The sequence below is a fragment of the Microtus pennsylvanicus genome, chromosome 3 (genome assembly GCF_037038515.1).
Source record: "Microtus pennsylvanicus isolate mMicPen1 chromosome 3, mMicPen1.hap1, whole genome shotgun sequence".
In the NCBI taxonomy this organism is placed as follows: Eukaryota; Metazoa; Chordata; class Mammalia; order Rodentia; family Cricetidae; genus Microtus; species Microtus pennsylvanicus.
Window position 1 is genome coordinate 13,666,811 of NC_134581.1, and position 20,726 is coordinate 13,687,536.

Genomic DNA, 20,726 nt, shown 5'->3' on the forward strand with positions numbered 1-20,726 from the left:
TTCTATTAAGTCCATAAAAACCCATGACAAAACTGATAGTGGTGACAAGGACTTGTAGTCCAACCTCTTGGGAAGTGGAAGCAGAAAAACCAGGAGTTCAAGGCCAGCCTGAGGTAAATGAGACTTTGTCACAATAAAAATTAAATAAATGAATGAATAAATAAATAGTCTTCTTAACCTTATGTACACAGTAAAAAAAAAAAAATTTAACAGAATGTTCAAAGTGCTTAAAGGGATGACAAGTAAACTGAACCAGGAGGGAACGCTACACAAAAGGAAAAGGCTCAGCAGAAAGTATACACTAAAAACAGTCAAGGGGTGGAGAGAGAGATGGCTCAGCAATTTCAAGTGCTTGTTATGCTTCCAGAGCATCAGGAAGCAGTTTGATTCCCAGGTGCTACCTCAGGTAGCTCAGATTAGAAAAAACCAGACACTACTTTTCTTATAGAAAAAAAAAAATGAAAGGACTCTATTAGTAACTATAAAGAGAAAAGGACATGTTATAGATTCTGTTACTCTACGTTTTACCAAACTCTTATTTCAGTCTAAACTGCTTAAAAGTTTATTTTTTCTTTACACAAAAGCAGCACAAACGTATCAACAAAAGCATTAGTTAGGCTCACCTTTCAGTTAAATAAACGTTTTCTTCAATAAGATCAAAGTAACAGGGCATCTTTCCCAGCTTGGCAAATTCTTTCCACCGCTGTGGGTCCCTGAAGTCATCCATCGCACAGGAAGGCCCCATCAGTCCCGAGTGGAGCGGTGCTGAGGTCTCTCCTGGCTCACTCTCCACTCTAACTTTCTTTCTAGCCTGCAGCTCACTATCACTTTCAGAATCACTCTCCAATTCTTGCCTTCGTTTTTTAGGGGGTCCTCTTTCTTTTATGTCATTTTTCTCAAAGTTTTTTGAAAAATCTTTCCTTTCATTTGTAACTAAAGAATCCTTAGTTGAATTGCTGCTTATTTCAGGTGCTTGCACTGATCCCTTGTCCTTTTGATGGAAGAAAAATTTATTGGACTGGCCTGAAAAATGTGATCCACTTCGCTGATCCCAATTCTCCTCTTCTTCCCGATCATCTGTTAAAGAATCCGGTACCTGCCCTTGAATTCGATCATAAGCAACCCCGGTTCCTGGAGGTCTGCCTGCTGATCTTGGATCCCAATAACCATTGCCTTGCCAGTAATTATGGGTCCCACCAAAATGTTCAGCATTTTGTTGATACTTGTGTGTACCACAGGCTCCATAGCTGCTGTCAGGTTGCTGGTATGTGCTAGTGGGCCTTTCTTGTTGGGAGAAGTCCCACCCTACGTTTCTGAGCTCTTCTGATGAGTGCAAGCCATCCATACGGGAAATGTCACAAGAGGAAGAAAAGTTCATCTCTGTTTTTCCTAGTCTACTACTATCAGGCCTATTAGAGAAAATTATCTGTTGCCGAGACTTATTTGGGATATCTTCAAAATCATCAGAATAAAGTGGTAGCTCTTGTGACCTAGATGTTTTGGCTCTTACTGTGTCCTCTGAATTTAGGTGACCTAGAGGATCAGATTTCAAGTCTGTATGACTTGTACTATCAACCCCGTCACTTTGAGAATGAGCAATTTCAGGTAGGTGATTATCTACTTTTCTGCTGAACTGTGAATAAGAAGTTTCTAAATTCCTCTCTGTTCCTTTATGAGGGAAGAATTTTTCAGTCTGAGGACAGCCTTTACTTGCCATACTCTCAAACTTATCCTCATATGAATGTCTCCTTGACTCTAATCTTTCATCTTCCCAGTGGTCAGAATAATGTCGGTAGCTATGACTGCTCCGAGAAGAACAGGGACTTGTCTCTTCCATGGGCAAAGTAGAATTCTTTGGCACAACCACAACAGACTGGAGACGGTTTCTTGGGATACTGCTATCATCAGACTCTGTACCTTCTGAATCACTTTCATCACTTGAACTTCCAGAAGATCCAGAATAATCTTCATGGATAGTCGATATAATTTCAGGAGCATTACCACTACTGTCACATTTTAAGGTGTAAGTTATACCATCACTGTCTTCCATGGTTAAGTTCAAACCATAAGAAAATACAACTTCTGAGTCATCAGAAGTATGTGTATGTCCTCTTCCTTCTTCCTCATCTAAGATTTCTGCTCTTTCTCTTCTATCATGCGATATGGAATTCTCTTCTTCTTGAGCCTCTTGCAAAGACTGCCCAGATAATACATTATTGTGCCTGTTTTCCCAAGAAGCAAATCCCTTTCCTGAATCAGGAAGGGCACTACCCACTTCTGTTTCTTTCCCTACATACTTTAAAAACTCTGTGCTTTTTTTACTCTGCATGGCATCTAGAACTGAAGATGTATTCTCGTCACATTTTATTCCTGGCGGAAGGCTCTGAAAAGATGACACAATACCTGAACTCCCTATAGACTCATACAAATCATCAAAATGGTTAGGTGAGGCTGAACTAGTGCTACCGATGCTCGGCTTATATTCATCACATGCAAATTTTGAGTGCTGATCTGTCGGTTCTCTATTATCACATATAACTGTTTTTGATTCCAAATGCACATTCATAAAGCTATTTGAAGAAATCTTCATAACTGAAGGTTCAATATTTTCAGCTTCAGAGTTCTCAACTGGAGAACAGCATCTATCTGAATCTTTGGTTTTGTAACAAGAACGTCTCTTATCAATTGATTCTTTAATTGATGTTTTGGAATATTCTACAGTCTTACCTGGCAAAGACATGAGTTTATCATGGTGTGGTGACAACGAAGGTTCTGTTTCCCTAAAAGGACTTTTAGACTTACTATGCTGCCTACAGCTATCATCTGAGTCTTTTTCTTTACATCTATCGATGTTCTGAAATCCATTTGATGAAAGCATGCAAGCCTTGATCAAAGGGGATACCTCTGATCCAGTCACACTATCATCAGAAGTCATTGAAATAGCATCTGTTTTAGAGGCACAAAATGTTGCCATATCAGATTCTGTCTCTGGAGATCCATTTATATTTAATTCAATAGAACAGAAACTTCTTAACTGATCATTTTTCACTTTTGATAATGACTCTAATTCTTTAATATTGTCAAGGCTATCGTGGCCTATAAATTCAGTCTTAAGAATAGGAGATTCATCTAGCTTTTTAAAAGTAGGTGAATCATTTAATTGATTTGATGGAGATGGAGACCCAGTCTTTTCTCTTTCAGAAATTTTATTAATTGTTCTTAATTCACTACCTTTTGAACAAGGAGTCTGCAAACTAAAAGAATGAGATTGTTTGCTTTCCTCATTTAATTCTGCACAACAGAAAGAATTTTTAAATTTATCAGACTTGGATACGGGTTTTGAAAGGGCAGATTTGTAACGGGAAGCACTGTTATCATGCTTAGAATAGGAGGACCCCCGTCGGAATCCCAGTTCAGTTGGGGAAGAACAACATCTTTTTATGGATTCATGCTCTGAAGTCCGCTTGGATTCTCTTTCTAGTTTTGAAGAATACTTTCCTCTTCTCTCTATCTCTAAGTAGGAGGTCTCAGTTTTACAGTCCCGATCAAATTTAGAGTAAGATGATGATGTCCTTAGGTCTCTGTAGGAATGGGATGAAGTGCGCCTTGGATATGACTTCTTATACTCATCTTCAGAGTCTGAGCTCTCCCGTGCCCTGTTATCTGTATAGGGCCGAGAATAGCGTGTCCTTTCACGGTAAGGTGAACTCCTATGGTAGCGTCGATCAGAATCATAATAATGAGATCGCTCTGACCGAGAATAAGACAAACTAGTTCTAGAGACTCTGTCAGATCTAGAACGAGATCGGCTCCGCCTTCGGTCTCTTTCAGACCTACATCGGGAAGATACATACCGAGTATCTCTTTCAAGTTTTGAGTAGCTAAAGTATTTATCATCTCTCTCTGTTTTAGATCTCGATGACTTCCCCAAATCCTCACTTTTTGAAGGTGCTGAGCTCTTTTTAAAATCTCTTTCCTTCTCAATGCTTGTGGAAGATTTTAAATCATGTGATCTTTGACTGGAGGAAGTCCGTACAGAATCTTCATCAGATTCTGAACCAAGAAATGTGCTTTCAAATTGTGAAGATTTCTTCTTAGAACTCCCTTTTTTAGAACTGAGGCTTATCTTAGAACCATCTGAAACTTCTTCTTCCTTCCCAATATGGGAATCTTCTCTTTGTAGGGGATTATCTGCTTGTTCTTTCAAAGTCTGAATTGTGTGTTCTTGCAAACTGTTAGATACAATATCCTGTTTCATATCCACCTCTAAAGATTCTGGTACAATTTTAACTGGTGGTTCTTTCTGAACTCTATCCATTGGTGCAGTCATTAGTACTGTTACTGGGGGGTGTGGCAAGGCCACTGGCTCTGATATTGGTGCTGGTGGTGACGGTGATGTGGCTTGGGGAGGTGGAGGAGGTGGAGGTGGAGATGAAGATGGTGAATCTACAGTTGATTCTGCTATGACTGCTGGTAACTGTATTGTAGGGGGAGGGGGAGATGCTACCGCTGTGGCTGTAGCCAGCTGTGGCCTGGATGTCACATGAAGCAGATGTTTCTTAAAATGAATTCTACCCAATTCCACTCTTGACTTTGGTGGGGAAGATTCTTCTGTAGTAGGAAAAGTATCTCCTGTGTCCATTTTAACTTTAGGGTTTGAGTCTACTTGAAGAGTTGTAGCTGGGGAGTTTGGAGAATCACTTTGCTTTTCATTGCTAAGTGCAGTGAGAAACCTGTTCTGTAAAGTTTTCTTTGTAAGACTGAAGCTGAATGACACCTTCTGTCGTCCCTGTTCCTCCAAATTAACTTTTGTCTTCGTGCCTTTGGGCAAAAATCGACTAGAAGCAACACCTTTGAACATTGGTCCTTTGATGAAACCTGTTTTCTGCACATTTTCAATCTTTGCCTATAAAAGAACAAAGCAATTAATGGTAATAAATGCTTTCTTTCAAATTGTGAATATCATTCACAATTGTCAATATCAAAATTTAAAATGTCAGAGAAAACTTAAAAATCATTAACAGTAGTATGATTTTCACTGTGCTACAAATGTAGCTTTTCATTTATGAATTTAGCTTTTCATTATGAAACGTTTTAGGCATAATCAAAAGTATAAAGACTAACAAATTACTAAGTATGCATCCCCAGCTTAAACAATTGCCTGTATTTTTTTCCATTTAATCCTACATTATCCACATTGGCAGTATTTTCTAGATACCTAACTTTTTCTTTTTTTGTTTTGTGTGTTGGTTTTTGTTTTTAGTTTTTGTGTTAATGGCGTTTTTTTAATTTTATTGGTTTTTTTTTTTACAACTTTATTTCATGCACATTGGTATAACGATGTCAGATTCTCTTGAACTGGAGCTACAGACAGCTGCGAGCTGCCATGTGAATGCTGGGAATTGAACCCAGGTCCTCTGGAGGAGCAGTCAGTGCTCTTAACCACTGAGCCATCTCACCAGCCCCTTGAATTTTGTTTTTGAGGCAGAATCTCACTATGCAGCCCAGGCTTGCTTTGAGCACATACTTCCACCTCATGCTTACACCTCCCCAGTGCTGGGTTACAACAATGCACTACCATGCTCAGCTCAAGCAGCATTTTCTTTTTCTTTTTGTTTTTCAGTACGGTTTCTCTGTAGTTTTGGAGCCTGTCCTGGAACTAGCTCTTGTAGACCAGGCTGACCTCAAACTCACAGAGATCACCTGCCTCTGCCTCCCGAGTGCTGGGATTAAAGGTGTGCACCACCACAACCCAGCTCAAGCAGCATTTTCAAAAAAAAAAAAGTCTTAACCAGATATGTAGATGAGATTTATATACATTTATATACCTTAGTATACAAACAGTTTGTTCTTGTGTTTTACTTATCTAAAAAACATCAAAGATCAAATAAGCCAAAGACCTCCTAGCATCACATAAAATCAGTAGGGGATGGTAAAAATATATATATATATGAGTCATACACTAGAGAATATTAAATCAATAGCTCTAAAATGAAGAAAAAAATTGCTTGGGGTATTTTTAATTTTTGTTTTTAAGGCAGGGATCAGCCAGGCGTTGGTGGCGCATGCCTTTAATCCCAGCAATTGGGAGGCAGAGGCAGGTGGATCTCTGTGAGTTCGAGGCCAGCCTGGTCTACAAGAGCTAGTTCTAGGAAAGGCTCCAAAAAGCATCAGAGAAACCCTGTCTCGAAAAACAAAAAAGGAGGGCAGGGATCAACAAGCACCATTTTAATGACCTTCCCTCTTACAGCATCCATTTTAATGATAAAGTAGCCAAAAAAAGGCCTTCTACTATACAAGAAATTACTCTGCCTTAGCACACTACCACTATCTCTGCCTGGGCTACATACAAATTTGGTAATGTTAATTTATTCTCCAATATTACTATGTAAACAAGATACAGCTAAGAAGTCTTCACCATTATCTGACAAAGTATCTGACAAATCACCAAAGGAAACGGTGGGAGTCATAAGTTAAAGGCATAATCTAGGTTTTTGAAAAGTAACAGAAAAGTCTACAGGCACAAACTCAAGCATATATAAACATATGAGGCAGGTCTTGCCAGGAACACAGAGGTAAGTCTGCTTCTGCTCTTCAGCACTGAAGGGTAGGCACCACCACACCGTGGCCTCAAGCCTACATTAAAGATTAATATCAGAGCTGGGCAGTGGTGGCGCACGCCTTTAATCCCAGCACTCGGGAGGCAGAGGCAGGCGGATCTCTGTGAGTTCGAGACCAGCCTGGTCTACAAGAGCTAGTTCCAGGACAGGCTCCAAAACTACAGAGAAACCCTGTCTCGAAAAACCAAAAAAAAAAAAAAAAAAAAAGACTAATATCAGGAGAGCAAGTCAAGTCCCAATTAAAAATTCGCCATGTATAACATTTTTCTAATAAATGTTCTTTAATTTATTATTGCCATTTAAGAGAGTAATTTTCCTCCTGAATATAGTATGATTGAAAATCAGTTCTACAGCTAGGTGCAGTGGCACACACCTTTGATCCCAGAATTCTGTTTGTAGAACTGCTAGTTTCTATCACCTTTCTAAATTTCTTGGTTTTTTTTGTTTTGTTTTGAGACAGGGTTTCTCTTTAGCTTTGGAGCCTGTCTTGGAATGAGCTCTTGTAGACCAGGCTAGCCTCAAACTCACAGAGATCCGCCCGCCTCTGCCTCCCAAGTGCTGGGATTAAAGGCGTGTGCCACCACCGCCCAGCCACCTTTCTAAATTTCTTGAATCTTTTAAGTTTAAAATTATTTTCTTGTTATATACAATATCCCTCATTAGAATGAGTTATTTTAACTATTAAGCAAAACTATTAATTTCATTTCACAATCAAAGGAACAGTTACCTTTAAATATTTTCAGCTTTTATCTAGATTCTAAAATGTACTTAAAAACCATTTCTTGAATGACTAGTTCAATTATACTTACCTCATTTTCTTCTTCTCTATTCCCATTCAGCCAAGAAAACATGCAAAAGAATAAAAAGGGTCATAAATACTTAAACAAAATGAAACTTTTCATTAAAACAGATACTTAATATAATCTATCCTTTCTTTGTCCTAGTGACAACTCTGTAACAACTATTTCCTGAAGCTAGTGCAAGCCACTATGCTAAGTTTCAGAGCACAAAAGTAAGTAAGGCAGTACCTAACCTAGAAGAGATTACCTTTTCTAATAAGTAGCAAAATATAGATGCTACAAAAGCAATTCCTACATAAAGGAGTAAATATAAGGACTAAGTACATACAATGTAGCCGCAAAGTGGACAACTTTGTTTTTATTAAACTCAGTTTAATAAAACAGGAATGCAAATAATCCTAAAATGTGAGTTAGTTCTTAGAGAATGTACTTTTGGAGTGATCCCAGGCAAAAGGTAAAGATTAAAACAGAACAGCTCCTACAAGTAAACTAAAATCCATTCACTGTTACCTCAAGTATAAGGCATAAGATAGAAAAAGGACACAATTAGATGGAATAAGGAACAGTGGGCATGTTTCTGATAAAGAATCACAGGACAGCCAGGGCAACACAGAAAAACTGTCCCACAAAAACAAATAAAATCAACAAAAATCAAATCTAGTGCTGAAGAGACGCCTCAGCAGTTGAGAACAATTGCTGCTCTTTTAAGGACCTGGGTTCAGCTCTCAGCACCCACAGCCATCTGTGCTCCAAATCCAGGGGATTCAACACCCTCTTCAGTCCTCCATGAGCACCAAGAATGTAAGTGGTAAGTGAATGTAAGCACACACACATAAAATTAATACATACATCTAAGAAAGAAAAAGTTAAAAGAAAAAGCCAACTGTGAATGCCTCAAGCCTTTTCATCCAAGCAAACTTATCTGTGCAAATTCCAGACCAGCTTGGTCTATATGACAACCTTCAGGCTAACCAGACCACGTGTCAAAAAAACTGAGATGGGCTTGGAAGATGGTTCTGTGGTTAACAGCAAAGGGCCTTCAGCTCCTAGCAATCACGCTACAACACCTAATAACCATCTGTAACTCCAGTTCAAAAGAATTCAACTCTCACTCTCTCTCTCTCTCTCTCTCTCTCTCTCTCTCTCTCTCTCTCTCTCTCTCTCTCTCTCTCACACACACACACACACACACACAATCACACAATTAAAGTGACTGCCTAACATAAACAAAGCCCTGGGTTCCTTCCTCAGTACTCATGCAAAAACAAAAAAAATAAAACCACTAAGCCGGGCAGTGGTGCCACACACCTTTAAATCCCAACACTTGGGAGGCAGAGGCAGGTGGATTTTCGAGTTTATTAAGGCCAGTCTGATCTACAGAGTGCATTCCTAGACAGCCAGGCAACACAAACACTGTCTCGAAAATCCATAAAAATAAACAAACAATAATATTAATAGAGAAAAAGATGAAATTACAAACAAGCAAAAGGAAAGATCTCTAATCCAATCTATTATCATCTTGGTCTACAAAGCCTTCTAACACATTTGAGTGTCTGTGTGGCTTTCATTTAAACAATGGTATTTCTAGGTATTGTAACCATACTATACAAGCCATTATGTATTTCACTTTGTTCCTTAATCCTAAATACAGTTGGTAGCAAAAAAACATGTATAAATTAGAGTATCACTGAAAAGCATTAGGGGAGAGCTTTAAGAGCTGGGAACCCACAGGGAAGAAAGAACAGACCCACATAGGTGTCATCTGACAATATACAGGTCATGGCAAGTACAAGCCACATTCACATCACATAACAACCCCTCCACTTGTTCATACATATAGTAATAATTTAAAAAATTGTGAAATTATTCTTAACAAAGAAGAGCTACAAAGAGATAGAGACAGAGTCAAATTTCAAAATAAAATTTGGCCTTGTGGCATGAGGCCATAGTCCCAGTCACTTAGAAGGCTTTAGTAGGACTAAACATTAACAAGGCTCTTATCTCAAAGACACTACAGAGGCAAGGTTGTTTACACCTTTTAATTCTATCTAAAACTTGGGAGGCAGAAGCAGAAGGATCACAAGTTCAAGGCCATTCTTGATTACTTAGCAAGTTCAAAACTAGCCTGGATGGTATATATGATACAGACTCAAACAGGGTGATGGGCAGAAAGCAGGCTCTTGTCTAACATGCATGCAACACCGGGTTTAATAGCCAAGACTGAATAAACTAGGTGAGGTAGTACATGGCTGTAATCCTAGCACTTGAGCAGTAGAGCCAAGAGAAACAGAAATTCTAAGTCATATTCAATTGCATAGTGAGTTCAAGGCCAATCTGTGCTACAGAAGAAAAGCAGAGGTCACCAACCAGATGTAGGAAGCAAAATGAGAATGCCTTTCTGAGAAAAGGTACCAAGCCGCAAGGCTAAACCTAAGAATTATGGGTGAATTTAAATCATAAGAGCTAGTTAGTAATAAGCGTGAGCAATAGGCCAAATAGTTTAAAATTAATGTAAGCCTCTGTGGGTTTATTTGGGACTGAATGGCGGCAGGAATGGGCGGAACAGAAAATTCTGTCTACACCCTGCCTCAAGAAAACAAAAGTTAGAACACTTCATTGTTTATCATTTTAAAACACATACATTGGGGCTGGAGAAAAGAACTAAGAGCACTGGCTGCTCTTGCAGGGGACTTTGATACAATTCTCAGCACCCACAAGGCCTCTCACAACTGTCTCTAACTCATCTCTCACAGGGTAGCTGACATTCTCTTCTGACTTCCAAGTGCACTGCATAACTGTGATGCATAAGCATACAGGCAGGCAGGCAAAACACCCATAAAGTAAAATAGGAAAAAAAAAACCAACACATATACCCCAGGGGGGGAAAACTATACAAACATACAAATAAAATTACATCTTCCCAGAAAAAAAAAACTATAAATTTGCATATCCTTATATACATAACAGATGAGAGACCAAAGAAGAACGGTATAGGTATGAGTAGTAGCAAAGAGAAGAGCAACATATTTTACTGGGTTTCAAACCAGTGCCTGTTCACTCACTGCAGCTGCTGCTTATGCTTTTGTTTGTTTTTCAATACAGGTCCTGGGGTCCAGGCTATCCTGGAACTCGCTTTGTAGACCAGGCTGACCTTGAACTCACTGAGAGTTCTGCCTGCTGAGGGCCAGGCTTAAAGCCCTGCACCACCACTGTCTGGCTGAATCACTGCCTTTCCTCCATCCCCTTTTCAGCACCCATTCACTGCTTCTTATCACATAGGGAAACTGAGACTTGAAAGTTTAGAAACTTTTACAAAAATGTGACCTTAACCAATGATCAGGTCTGCATTCTTTAAAGATCTTTATTAGGAAATAATCAGAGTCAAAGTTACAAAAAATAGTATTCTTGTACTCTACCCAACTCTCCTCAACAGTAGCCATAGAGCTTAAGTACAATATGAAATTGGAGCTGTTATCAGTTCAATTTCTAGTTTCATTTTTGTTGCTCTAATAATGAAACACTGACCAAAAGCAACTTAGGGTAAGAGTTTATTCAATTAACATTTCCAGGTTACAGTCTACCATCCTGGGAAGTCAGGGCAGGAAGTCAAGTAGAAACCACAGAAGAACATTGCTGTTTTGCTTGCAAGCTCAAGCTTAGCTTTCTTATAAAGAGCCCAGGACCACCTGCCTAAAAACTGGTGCCGTTCACAGTAGACAAGCACTCATACATTTGTTAATAAATATGATACAGGTCAATATGATCTGTGAAGACAACTCCTAGATCAATGCTTTACCCACTACGATTCTATAGGCTGTCTCAAGTTAACAACTAAACCTGACTAGGACCATATATTACTGCTCAGTAGATTATATTTTGTCACTATTTTTTTTTTGTGGTTTTTTCGAGACAGGGTTTCTCTGTGGTTTTGGAGTCTGTCCTGGAACTAGCTCTTGTAGACCAGGCTGGTCTCGAACTCACAGAGATCCGCCTGCCTCTGCCTCCCGAGTGCTGGGATTAAAGGCGTGCGCCACCACCGCCAGGCTTGTCACTATTTTTTTAAACAGTGAACTCAAATTCATTTGTGTATAAACACAGTTCAATGCAATTTCATCCCATGTAGTTATGTGTAACCACCACTACAATCAAAACATAACTGTTCAGTGGCTCAAATTATTCTCAATGTCTACATTTTAAAATTTGTATGGGTATGGATGCTTTGCTTGTCTGTGTGTATGTGCATCATACGAGTGCCTGGTGCCATTGGAGGCCATGAGACAGTGCTGGATCCTCTGTAACTAGAATTACAGATGGTTGTGAGTGGCCAAGTGAAACTGAAGTGCAGATCCTGTGTACTTACCCTCTGAGTCAACCTTCCAACCCTCAATATCTAGTTTATAATTTTTTCTAGGAATTCAAATTTGTTGTGTTTAAGTTATTGATCCATGACAGTGAAAAAAAGAAGTATTCAGCTTATATTATATATAAAACATTCATCATGGTCCTTGAATTTTCTGGTACTTCACTGTACAATATCCTAATTTAGGTCTACAGCAAAACTGCAATAGACAGATGATGCTAAGCTAGCAAGGCTCTAGTATTAGTAACCATCAAAATCTTCTCAAAATCAAGATGTTAAGAACTGGGGATGTGTTCCCTCATACTGGGTAGCCTTGTCCAGCCTTAACACAACTATTGCAACTTGATATGCCACGTTCGGTTGATATCCATGGAAGCCTGACTTTTTCTGAAGAGAAAGAGGAGTGACTGAGGGAGGGAATAAGGGGAAGAGAGACTGGGAAGAGAGGAGAGGGGAAACTGTGTGGTCAAGATGTGTGTGTGTGCGCGCGTGCACGTTTCTGTGTGTGTGTGTGTGTGTGTGTAAAATAGTGAAGAAGAAAAAAAAAAGAAACTGGGGATGGCCAGGTAGTGGTGGTACACATGCCTTTACTCTCAGCACCTGGGAAGCAGAGGCAGGCAGAATCTCTGAGTTGGAGGCCAGCCGGGTCTACAGAATGAATTCCAGAATGGTTAGGGCCACACAGAGAAACCCTGTCTTCAAAAACCAAAAACTAAGAACTGGGGCTGTAGCTCAGATAGAGTGCTAACAGATAAAGAACATGGATATGAGGCCCCAAGCTTGGTTCTTAATAATAAAATAAAATTTTAAAAAGAAAAAACTTGGGCTGGAGAGATGGCTCAGAAGTTAAGAGCACTGACTGCTCTCAGAGGTCCTGAGTTCAATTCCCAGCAACCACATGGTGGCTCACAGCCATCTGTAATGAGGTCTGGTGCCCTCTTCTGGCCAGCAAGCATACAGACAGACAGAACACTGTATACATAATAAATCTTTTTTAAAAAAAGAAAAACTTATAAACCATATGTTATATAAATATATGTGTGTGTGTCTTTTAAACACGTATACAGGGCAGCAGAACAGTGAAAACAAAAATGCTTAAGTGGTGAATGCATGTCAGAAAAACATGCAGCTAACAAAAATATTTCCAGTAAGCATATGCCCAGCTGAAATATATGCTATCATATTTTAATCCCTGCTCCTCATTTCTTGTTGTCTAGTACCACACCATTATCTTCTTTAATAATAAAGAAAAAAATACTCGCCAGGGCAATGGTGGCGCACGCCTTTAATCCCAGCACTCAGGAGGCAGAGATAGGGCAACCTGGTCTAGTTCCAGGACAGGCTCCAAAGCTAGAAAAACCCTGTCTCAAAAAAAAAAAAAAAAGTATCTGACCAATGTTGTTATGAAGGAAAATCTTTTCTATTCAGTCAACACTATTTTAATGTGTTCATATCAACTAATAACAGTATTTCTTACACAAAGCATTGTTAATGTGCAATACAAATTATATGTATAATAGGCAATATTGCTGATAATTGTACAACTGGATTCCTATGTTATCGCATAATAGAAGTTTGGTTTTTAATGGGCCTGGTAAAGTTACCATAGAGTATACCTATACTTTAACGGAACCTTTGAAATACATTTTTACCAATTTCTTTCTTCTCTCTCTCTCTTTCTCTCTCTCTTTCTTCCAAGCCAGAGTTCCTGTCCCTGGCTGTCTGGAAACTCATTCTGTAGACCAGACTGGCCTTGAACTCTGAGATCTGCCTGCCTCCGCCTATGGAATACCAGGATTAAAGGTGTGCACCACCATACCCAGCTTTATTTTATGTGCATTGGTGTTTTGCCTCATATATGTCTGTGTAACCAGAGTGTCATGTATATATATCCAGGGTGTCAGATCCCCTGGAACTGGAGTCACAGTTATGAGCTTCATGTGGGAACTGGAATTGAACCCTGGTCCTCTGGAAAAGCAGTCAGTGTCTCAACTGCTGAGCCATCTCTCCAGCCCTACAGTTTTACCAATTTATAATTAGGTACTTTATTGTATGTTAATAAAATTCACCTCTTTGGCTAACCCGACTATACTTTCAGCACAGAAGCAGAATTATAAAATATGTAGTTTATGTTTTAGAATGCAGTTGCCCTGGGAATAGATAAATTATTGGCAGTTATATTTTTAACCAGACAAAAAGAAAAAGAGAAACAGAAAATCAAGGCTAGCCAGGCATGGTGGGAGGCAGAGGCAGGCACATCTGTGTTTGAGGCCAGCCTGGTCTACAGAGGAAGTCTACCCTATCTCAAAAAACCAGGACAGCAAAACTGACAACAGTGAGCTAGCATAGCAGGCAAATGCACATGCCACCAAGTCTGACTATCTGATTTCAATCCCTGGGATTCACACAGTAGACAGAAGGGAATGACTACCAAAAGTTGCCCCTAACCTCCACAGGTATATAGGTACTCACACACATACAAAAACCCTTCCTAGGGGTTGGAGAGATGGCTCAGAGGTTAAGAGCACTGACTGCTCTTCCAGAGGTCCTGAGTTCAGTTCCCAGCAACCACATGGTGGCTCACAACCATCTGTAATGAGATCTGGTGCCCTCTTTTGGCGGGCAGGCATACATGCAGACAGAACATTGTATACATAATAAATAAATTTTTTAAAAAATTAAAAAAAAAAACAACCCTTCCTAAAGAGAAGGTCTAACTATACTTGGCAAGGAAGTGGGCAGTAGCAAGAGCTATTAGTCAGAAACCACCACTTGCTCCAGATTCTTGCAAGCCCACAGCAGTGCTCCCAGTAAGCAGCCCTTTTATAGGGCCTGTTTGCACGATTATATTCTTATCAACACCCACACCATCCCAAGCTATTTTCACTAGCAAGATGTTAGCATTTGACAGAAAAAGCACTCTAAAATAAAAGGCAGCTTTAGAGACTCACACCAACTTTAGAACTCAATTTAAATAACCAATTTACTTACTCAGCTGGAAAGCCACTAAGCAGCCCCTAGGCTTGACCAAAATGAAACAAAAGACTACCAGACCTTGTTTTCTAAAATGCCTCATTTGTAGGCCCGATGGTGGTTGCTCATCCCATTATTCTGATCTATTTTAGCCATAAGGCTCTGTAACTTTTTCAGCTGGCAGGTCACATCCTGCTTCCTTGGCGGTCTGCACAGGACTGGGAGGAATCAACTTCCTCCTTCCCAGAATTCTCCTGTTCTCATTGCATCATTTCTACTTCCTGTCTGGTTTTCCCGCTTATACTTCCTGTCTGTCCAATCAGCGTTTATTTAAAACATGATTGACAGAATACAGACAATTCTCCCACACCACTTCCCCCTCTTTTTTAAAAAAAAAAAGGAAAATATCCATAGTTCATTTGGGGGAATGTGGGTGTAATATTCCAGGCTACTTCCAGCTGGTTTGGGCACTGATAATCTTATAGGGACCTAACATGGTCTACAGTGTGAGTTTCCAAAGACAGCCAGTGCTACACAGGGAAACCCTGTCTTAACAACAAAAACAATGATAATCAACTACCAGGTATGGTGACCTTTAGGGGACCAGAAGCAGGCAGATCTCTGTGAGTTTTAACTCAGCCTGGTCTAAACAGTAAGTTTCAGGACAGCCAGCGCTACATAATGAGCGAGACTCAGTCTCAAAAAAAAAAAAAAATGCAGGACACAGTGGCGTACACTCCCCCCCCCACACACACACATACATACAGGGGCTTGAATCTAGAGCCTCGTGCACGCCATGCCAGTGTTCAACCACTGAACTCTATCACCAGATAGAGTTTCTTTAAGACTGGGTCTAAGGCTGGCCTTGAATTAACTCAGTAACCCAACCATGCTTTGAATATTTGATCCTCCTGCCTCAGACTACCAATCACTAGACTAGAAGGATTATTAGTCTGTACCATCAGGCCTATGGAGTTTACACATATGTAATTTTGGCTCTTAGAAGGCCAAGGCAGGAGCTGAAGGTCACCAGGAGGTACCAGTGAGATCGTGTCTTAACAGCAAACAACCAAAAAGGCTCACACACTAAATCTTCACAGTGGAGCTTTCAAAGGAGAATTTCTTGCCTCATGGTGTCACACCTATATTCTCAACACTGAGAAAGCAGAGGCACAAGAGCCATGGAGTCCACATTAGCCTTGACTACAACACTAAGATTTATCTAAACTATAAACCAAGATGAATTTTCGGTCTTTATTTTTACTACAGTAGAACAGTGGATGTCTTGTAATCTCACCCAGTCTGGTGGCTTTGTACACTGCCTAAATAGATTACTACAGCCGGGCGATGGTGGCGCACACCTTTAATCCCAGCACTCGGGAGACAAGGCAGGCGGATCTCTGTGAATTCGAGACCAGCCTGGTCTACAGAGCTAGTTCCAAGACAGGCTCCAAAGCAGCAGAGAAACCCTGTCTCGAAAAAAAAAAAAAATAGACTACAAATTTACAAATTTATCTCCAGTTTAGACCTCCCCTCCCCTCCCCTACAACACCAGACTTATGTAACAATCCAACCTAAACATCTTAACAAGCATCTCCAATTTACTGTGGGGAAAAAAAAAAACCCTACTAATCCCAATTTGCTCTTTCTACATCATCCCTAACTCAGTTGAGGGCAAATTCTGACAGACCAAAAGTCTTAGAATCACCATTAACTTCTCTAACATGTCATGTGTCAACAAATCCTATTTACTCCTCCACAAACATTGAGCACCCCATCTAGTTCAGATACTACCTTGGTATAAGCCACCAGCAACTTTCTTCTGGATTACTAGCTTCTTTACAAGTCTTCAGGCTTCCACTCTGTTCCTCTGCAATGCTACAAATGAGCCTTCTGAAGCTGAAAGCAAATCATATCATTCCTCTGATTAAAACTCAGTGGGGTGCACATGCAGTGCCAGATACTCAGGAAGCTGAGGCAGGAAGATTATTTGAGCTCAAGAATTCAAAGTAGCCTGGGTTACTCTCAAAAAACAAAATCACACAAAAACCCCAGCCAAATCTGTAGAATGGCTTTACAGAGCTTCGTGGAATCTGCACTCATGATATTGTGAACCTGTTTACTATCACTTTCCTTCTCATTACTGAGAAGAGTTTATACTACTGCCTTAACAAGTTATTCCCCCTACTTGAATTATAATGGTTACTGCCCAACCACCCCAACTCCTGCCCCTCCCACTGGACACACTTTCTTTGTTTTTTTTTCTGAGACAGAATTTCTGTCCTGGAATAGGCTTTGTAGGCCAGAGGTGGCCTTGAACTCACAGATATCTACCTGCCTCTGCCTCCCCAAATGCTGGCATTAAAGGTGCATGCCACCACCGCCCGGCCACACACGTATTTTATATCTCGGCCTAATTATTACTCTCAAGGATGCTTACTAGTTACCCCACTTTAGATTGTTACTCCTTCAACAATAAGAAATTTCCCACATCCTATAGGATTTCCAAGGCATTTTACCTTTGGTCATTCCTCATAATTTATTGTTTATTGACCTCATTGGAATGTAAACTTCACAAGAATAAATTTTTCTTGTTCCTACAGTGCCAACTTTTAGTAAAGACAGGCTTGTGTTTACAAAAAAAAAAAGTTAAATGCCACTTTTATCATTTGTTTGTCTCCTCCTTACGACAAGTTCCTGAGGACTCTGTTGGAATCTACCCTACACTATCATGGACATCCAATGTAGTTAATCAAATGATTATAGCCATTTCACCTGAACACAATGTCATTTACACGGTAGGAAAAGCCAAGGCCTACTCACTGCACCTGACTAAGAAGGCGCGGAAGACAAATACAGATCATCAGGGCCAACTCAAAGTCTAATCAAAGCAAATTTACATTCCAACTGACACTTACTTCTTCAGAGAACCATTTCAAACCATCCCAAGGCTGAAAGGGAATGAATGACTTGCCCCTTCACAACCAAGCTTCCCCTCAACTACAGCCAACTTCATCTTTTATCTTAAATCATACCTCTCAATTTTCCGTATTAACCCTGGCTAAAAGTACCTAGACACAAAACCTGGCTAAAAGTACTTGAACACACCACACTCTGTGCCAAGAGCTGTTCACTCATCTCATGTAATCTTCTCCAAAGCCCTAGAAGTTGCTACTATTAGGATAACCATCTCCAAAATGGGAAAACCCAAATTTAAAGGTAAGTCATTTGTTCAAGATTAGTGTTCAAGTGCAGGTTTGTCTGACTCAGAAATATGGTTCTTTAACCTTGCATTGTGCTTCCCAGTTTTAAACACTACTTCCTCACGTGGTCTGCTATCACTTTACTTCTCATTTCTTGACCAGGCCTCATTTTCTTCATATGTAAAAGAGGGGATATTGTTCAAGATGCCTGCCAACATCAGTCCAGTACTAAGAAACATTTTATAACCTATACAGGTAAATAAACAGGGAAAAAAAAGACATGTATTAGAACTTACTCTTCATATTAAGAACTCTGAAGCAGTAATGTTAGAAAAGCAATAAAATTTCCGAGACAGAAAAACAATAAACACGATTTCTCACTGTAGTTAAGTTTTCCTGACTCCATTTTTCCACATATTATGGAAAATGTTTTGCTCCAATAAAAAAAAAAAGGATATAATCCTATCAGCAAGGATGATGTCTTCACCATGCAACCTGGAACAAGTCACTGAAAGGCTCTTGGCCTTTCCTGGGCTAGCATGTTACTTTGTACAAGGAAAGCAATCAACATTTACTGAATGACACAAATTCCTCCTGAGGTTTTTCACCTCTCAAACCAAAAACCTATAACAGAACTTTGCTACTGAACTAATTATACAGTAAATCCAAACATTCCAATTAAAATGTCAATCCAAAGTCAAGAACCCAGGGAAGGATAAAGCCATGCTGGTTTACTATTGCAAGGGAAAGATGGATTTTGTTTTATTAAGACCACATAAAAGACTGTGCATAGAGGTGACCTATGTTATTAAGCCTTCTGCAAAGCACAGAACAAACTAAAATGCCAGAGAACAGCTTTAGGGTCTCTGCAAGCTTAAAAGAAGGCGAAATGAAACTACTCAGGCTCTTCTTAGGTGAAAACAGGACCTTTAAAATTGTCCCAATAAAATTTTGTACTTTTCTTAAGGCAACATAAAAGATTTTGCTTTTTGTGTGGATATAACCAACACTCCAACAAAATAACTTTTATGTTACAATATCAAAGAACTATCTTGGAAGATTCAGACAGTCCTGAACCAAGGTTAAAAATTTGGCAAAGGTTCCAAAGACTGTGTAAAGTGTCATACTTTAGTTATGAAAGTTTAACAGCTTCACTAGATCTCCCCACAAACGTTAACTTTGGAGCGAATTTTGTGTGCTCTGAAGTGTATCAATATGAGCAAAATGAGTTAAACAATGGTTTTTCAAGTCGGTTTGTGGCCCGCACCCATATTGTAATCCCAGCGGTAAGGAAGCTGAAGAGGGAGGGTCCCAGGTTCAAGGCCAGCCTGAGCAACTGGGTGAGAACACTTAGCTAAAAAAACAAAATGATCCTGTAGAAATTTAGGAAGGAACTGACTCCAGACTCTGAAGTGGAAGCTTTCTGTTTACTTTTGTTGTGTTTTGAGGCCATCTTCAGTAAGCAGCCAAGGCTGCCTACAGTCCTAACTCAGGTGGTAGTGGCGCCTCCAAACCTGACTGCTAAGCTTGCTGTGCTATCAGATACTGCCCAACAGAAATATAAAAATGTCCCAGACTGAAAAGAAACTATACTTTGGACAAAACTATGTTTCACTATTTTCTTTAGAGACTATGCAAAGATTTTGAGGTCTCTTAAAATCTTCACACGGAGCAAAAAGTCACCCTTGTAGGTAAGATTCTGTTACCTAAGAAATAGTATGCCAAAGCGTTCAAGCCTCATAATCGAGAAAAGAAACGCTCGTCGGGTTTTCACTTTCAGGTAAAAACAAAAAACAAAACTGGTGTCACCTCCACAACGGGACCAGACAAACCTCGCCACCATTACAAAACCCAAGTGCCAAAGGTACAGAATGTAAAGCTCACAGCACTATTGGGCCTGGGTCGGGTGCCCAAGGGAGGAGCGGGGGGAGGAATCAAAACGAAGACTGCAACGCGGGGCCCCTCCGCGGATCACTGCAGAGAGACGCGCGCTAGGCCCTTCCGGTCCGAGTTGCCGTCACCGGTAGGCAGGGCGACGGGTCGAGCTTCCACCCGAGCCCGGGGATTCTCGGCCTAGACTCGCCGGCGTCCTATAGCCGACTTTGGCCTCAGCCGCGCCTCGGACTATGCACCGTGGTCTGCGACCGAAGCCTGGACCGCCGCCGAGCGTCCTGAAGGAGCTGCGGGGAGCGCCGAGCTCTGGGCCGGCCGACTGAGGACGCGGCAACGCCAGTGGAGGCCGTGGCCGCCCCTCCCCCACCGGGCCGCCCCAACTGCCGCTGCGACGCGAGCAGCGGTATCCGCGCCAGGTCTAACCGCCCGGCCGGCCGAGGCCAAGCGAGGCGGCCTGAGGTGGCCGCGCCGGGCCTGTTCCCCACCGCGACCGCGCGAAGCCGCCCAAGGGCCCGTTATTCCGCGCGCCGCCACCGGTCAGGACGCGCCGCCCTCGGCTGAGGCGACCGACGGCAGCGGGAGGCCGCGGACCTGAGACTTACTCAGGGGTCGGGTGCTCGGGATCGTAGAAATCCCCCATCTTCGGTGGCGGCTGCGACGGCAGCTGCTTCATGAGGAGCAGCTGGAGGCGGCGACGCTAGCCCCCTCCCCGCGGCAGGCCGATGCGGGGGAGGGGACCGGAGGGGAGGAGGCCGCTGGTCCGATCGCGGCGGCGGCAGGGGCGGCCCGCGTCGCTGGCTGGCTGGCTCGCCCGCTCACTCCCTCCCTCCCTCCGGCAACCGCCCGTCGCTCTCTCCCTCACACACTCCCGGAGCAA

At 41.2% G+C, this 20,726-nt stretch overlaps 1 protein-coding gene across 5 annotated transcripts in view; it reads right to left on the reverse strand.

Moving 5' to 3' along the window:
* Setd2 (SET domain containing 2, histone lysine methyltransferase) overlaps positions 1 to 20,726 on the reverse strand; it is a 96,429-nt gene extending 75,703 nt beyond the window's left edge. The window contains exons 1-4 of one of the 5 annotated variants that reach the window (XR_012909947.1): positions 20,452 to 20,724; positions 16,548 to 16,652; positions 7,430 to 7,445; positions 624 to 4,906 (exon numbers count right to left, since the gene is read on the reverse strand). Coding sequence is in view for 3 of the 5 variants with exons in the window: in XM_075964423.1 (XP_075820538.1) it covers positions 624 to 4,906; positions 7,430 to 7,445; positions 16,548 to 16,652; positions 20,452 to 20,522 (4,475 nt within the window). In the remaining 2 variants the exon portion in view is untranslated. Of the gene's footprint in view, positions 1 to 623; positions 4,907 to 7,429; positions 7,446 to 16,547; positions 16,653 to 20,440 lie in introns of all 5 variants that reach the window. The other 4 variants (XR_012909948.1, XM_075964423.1, XM_075964424.1 and 1 more) reach the window with 4 other exon arrangements.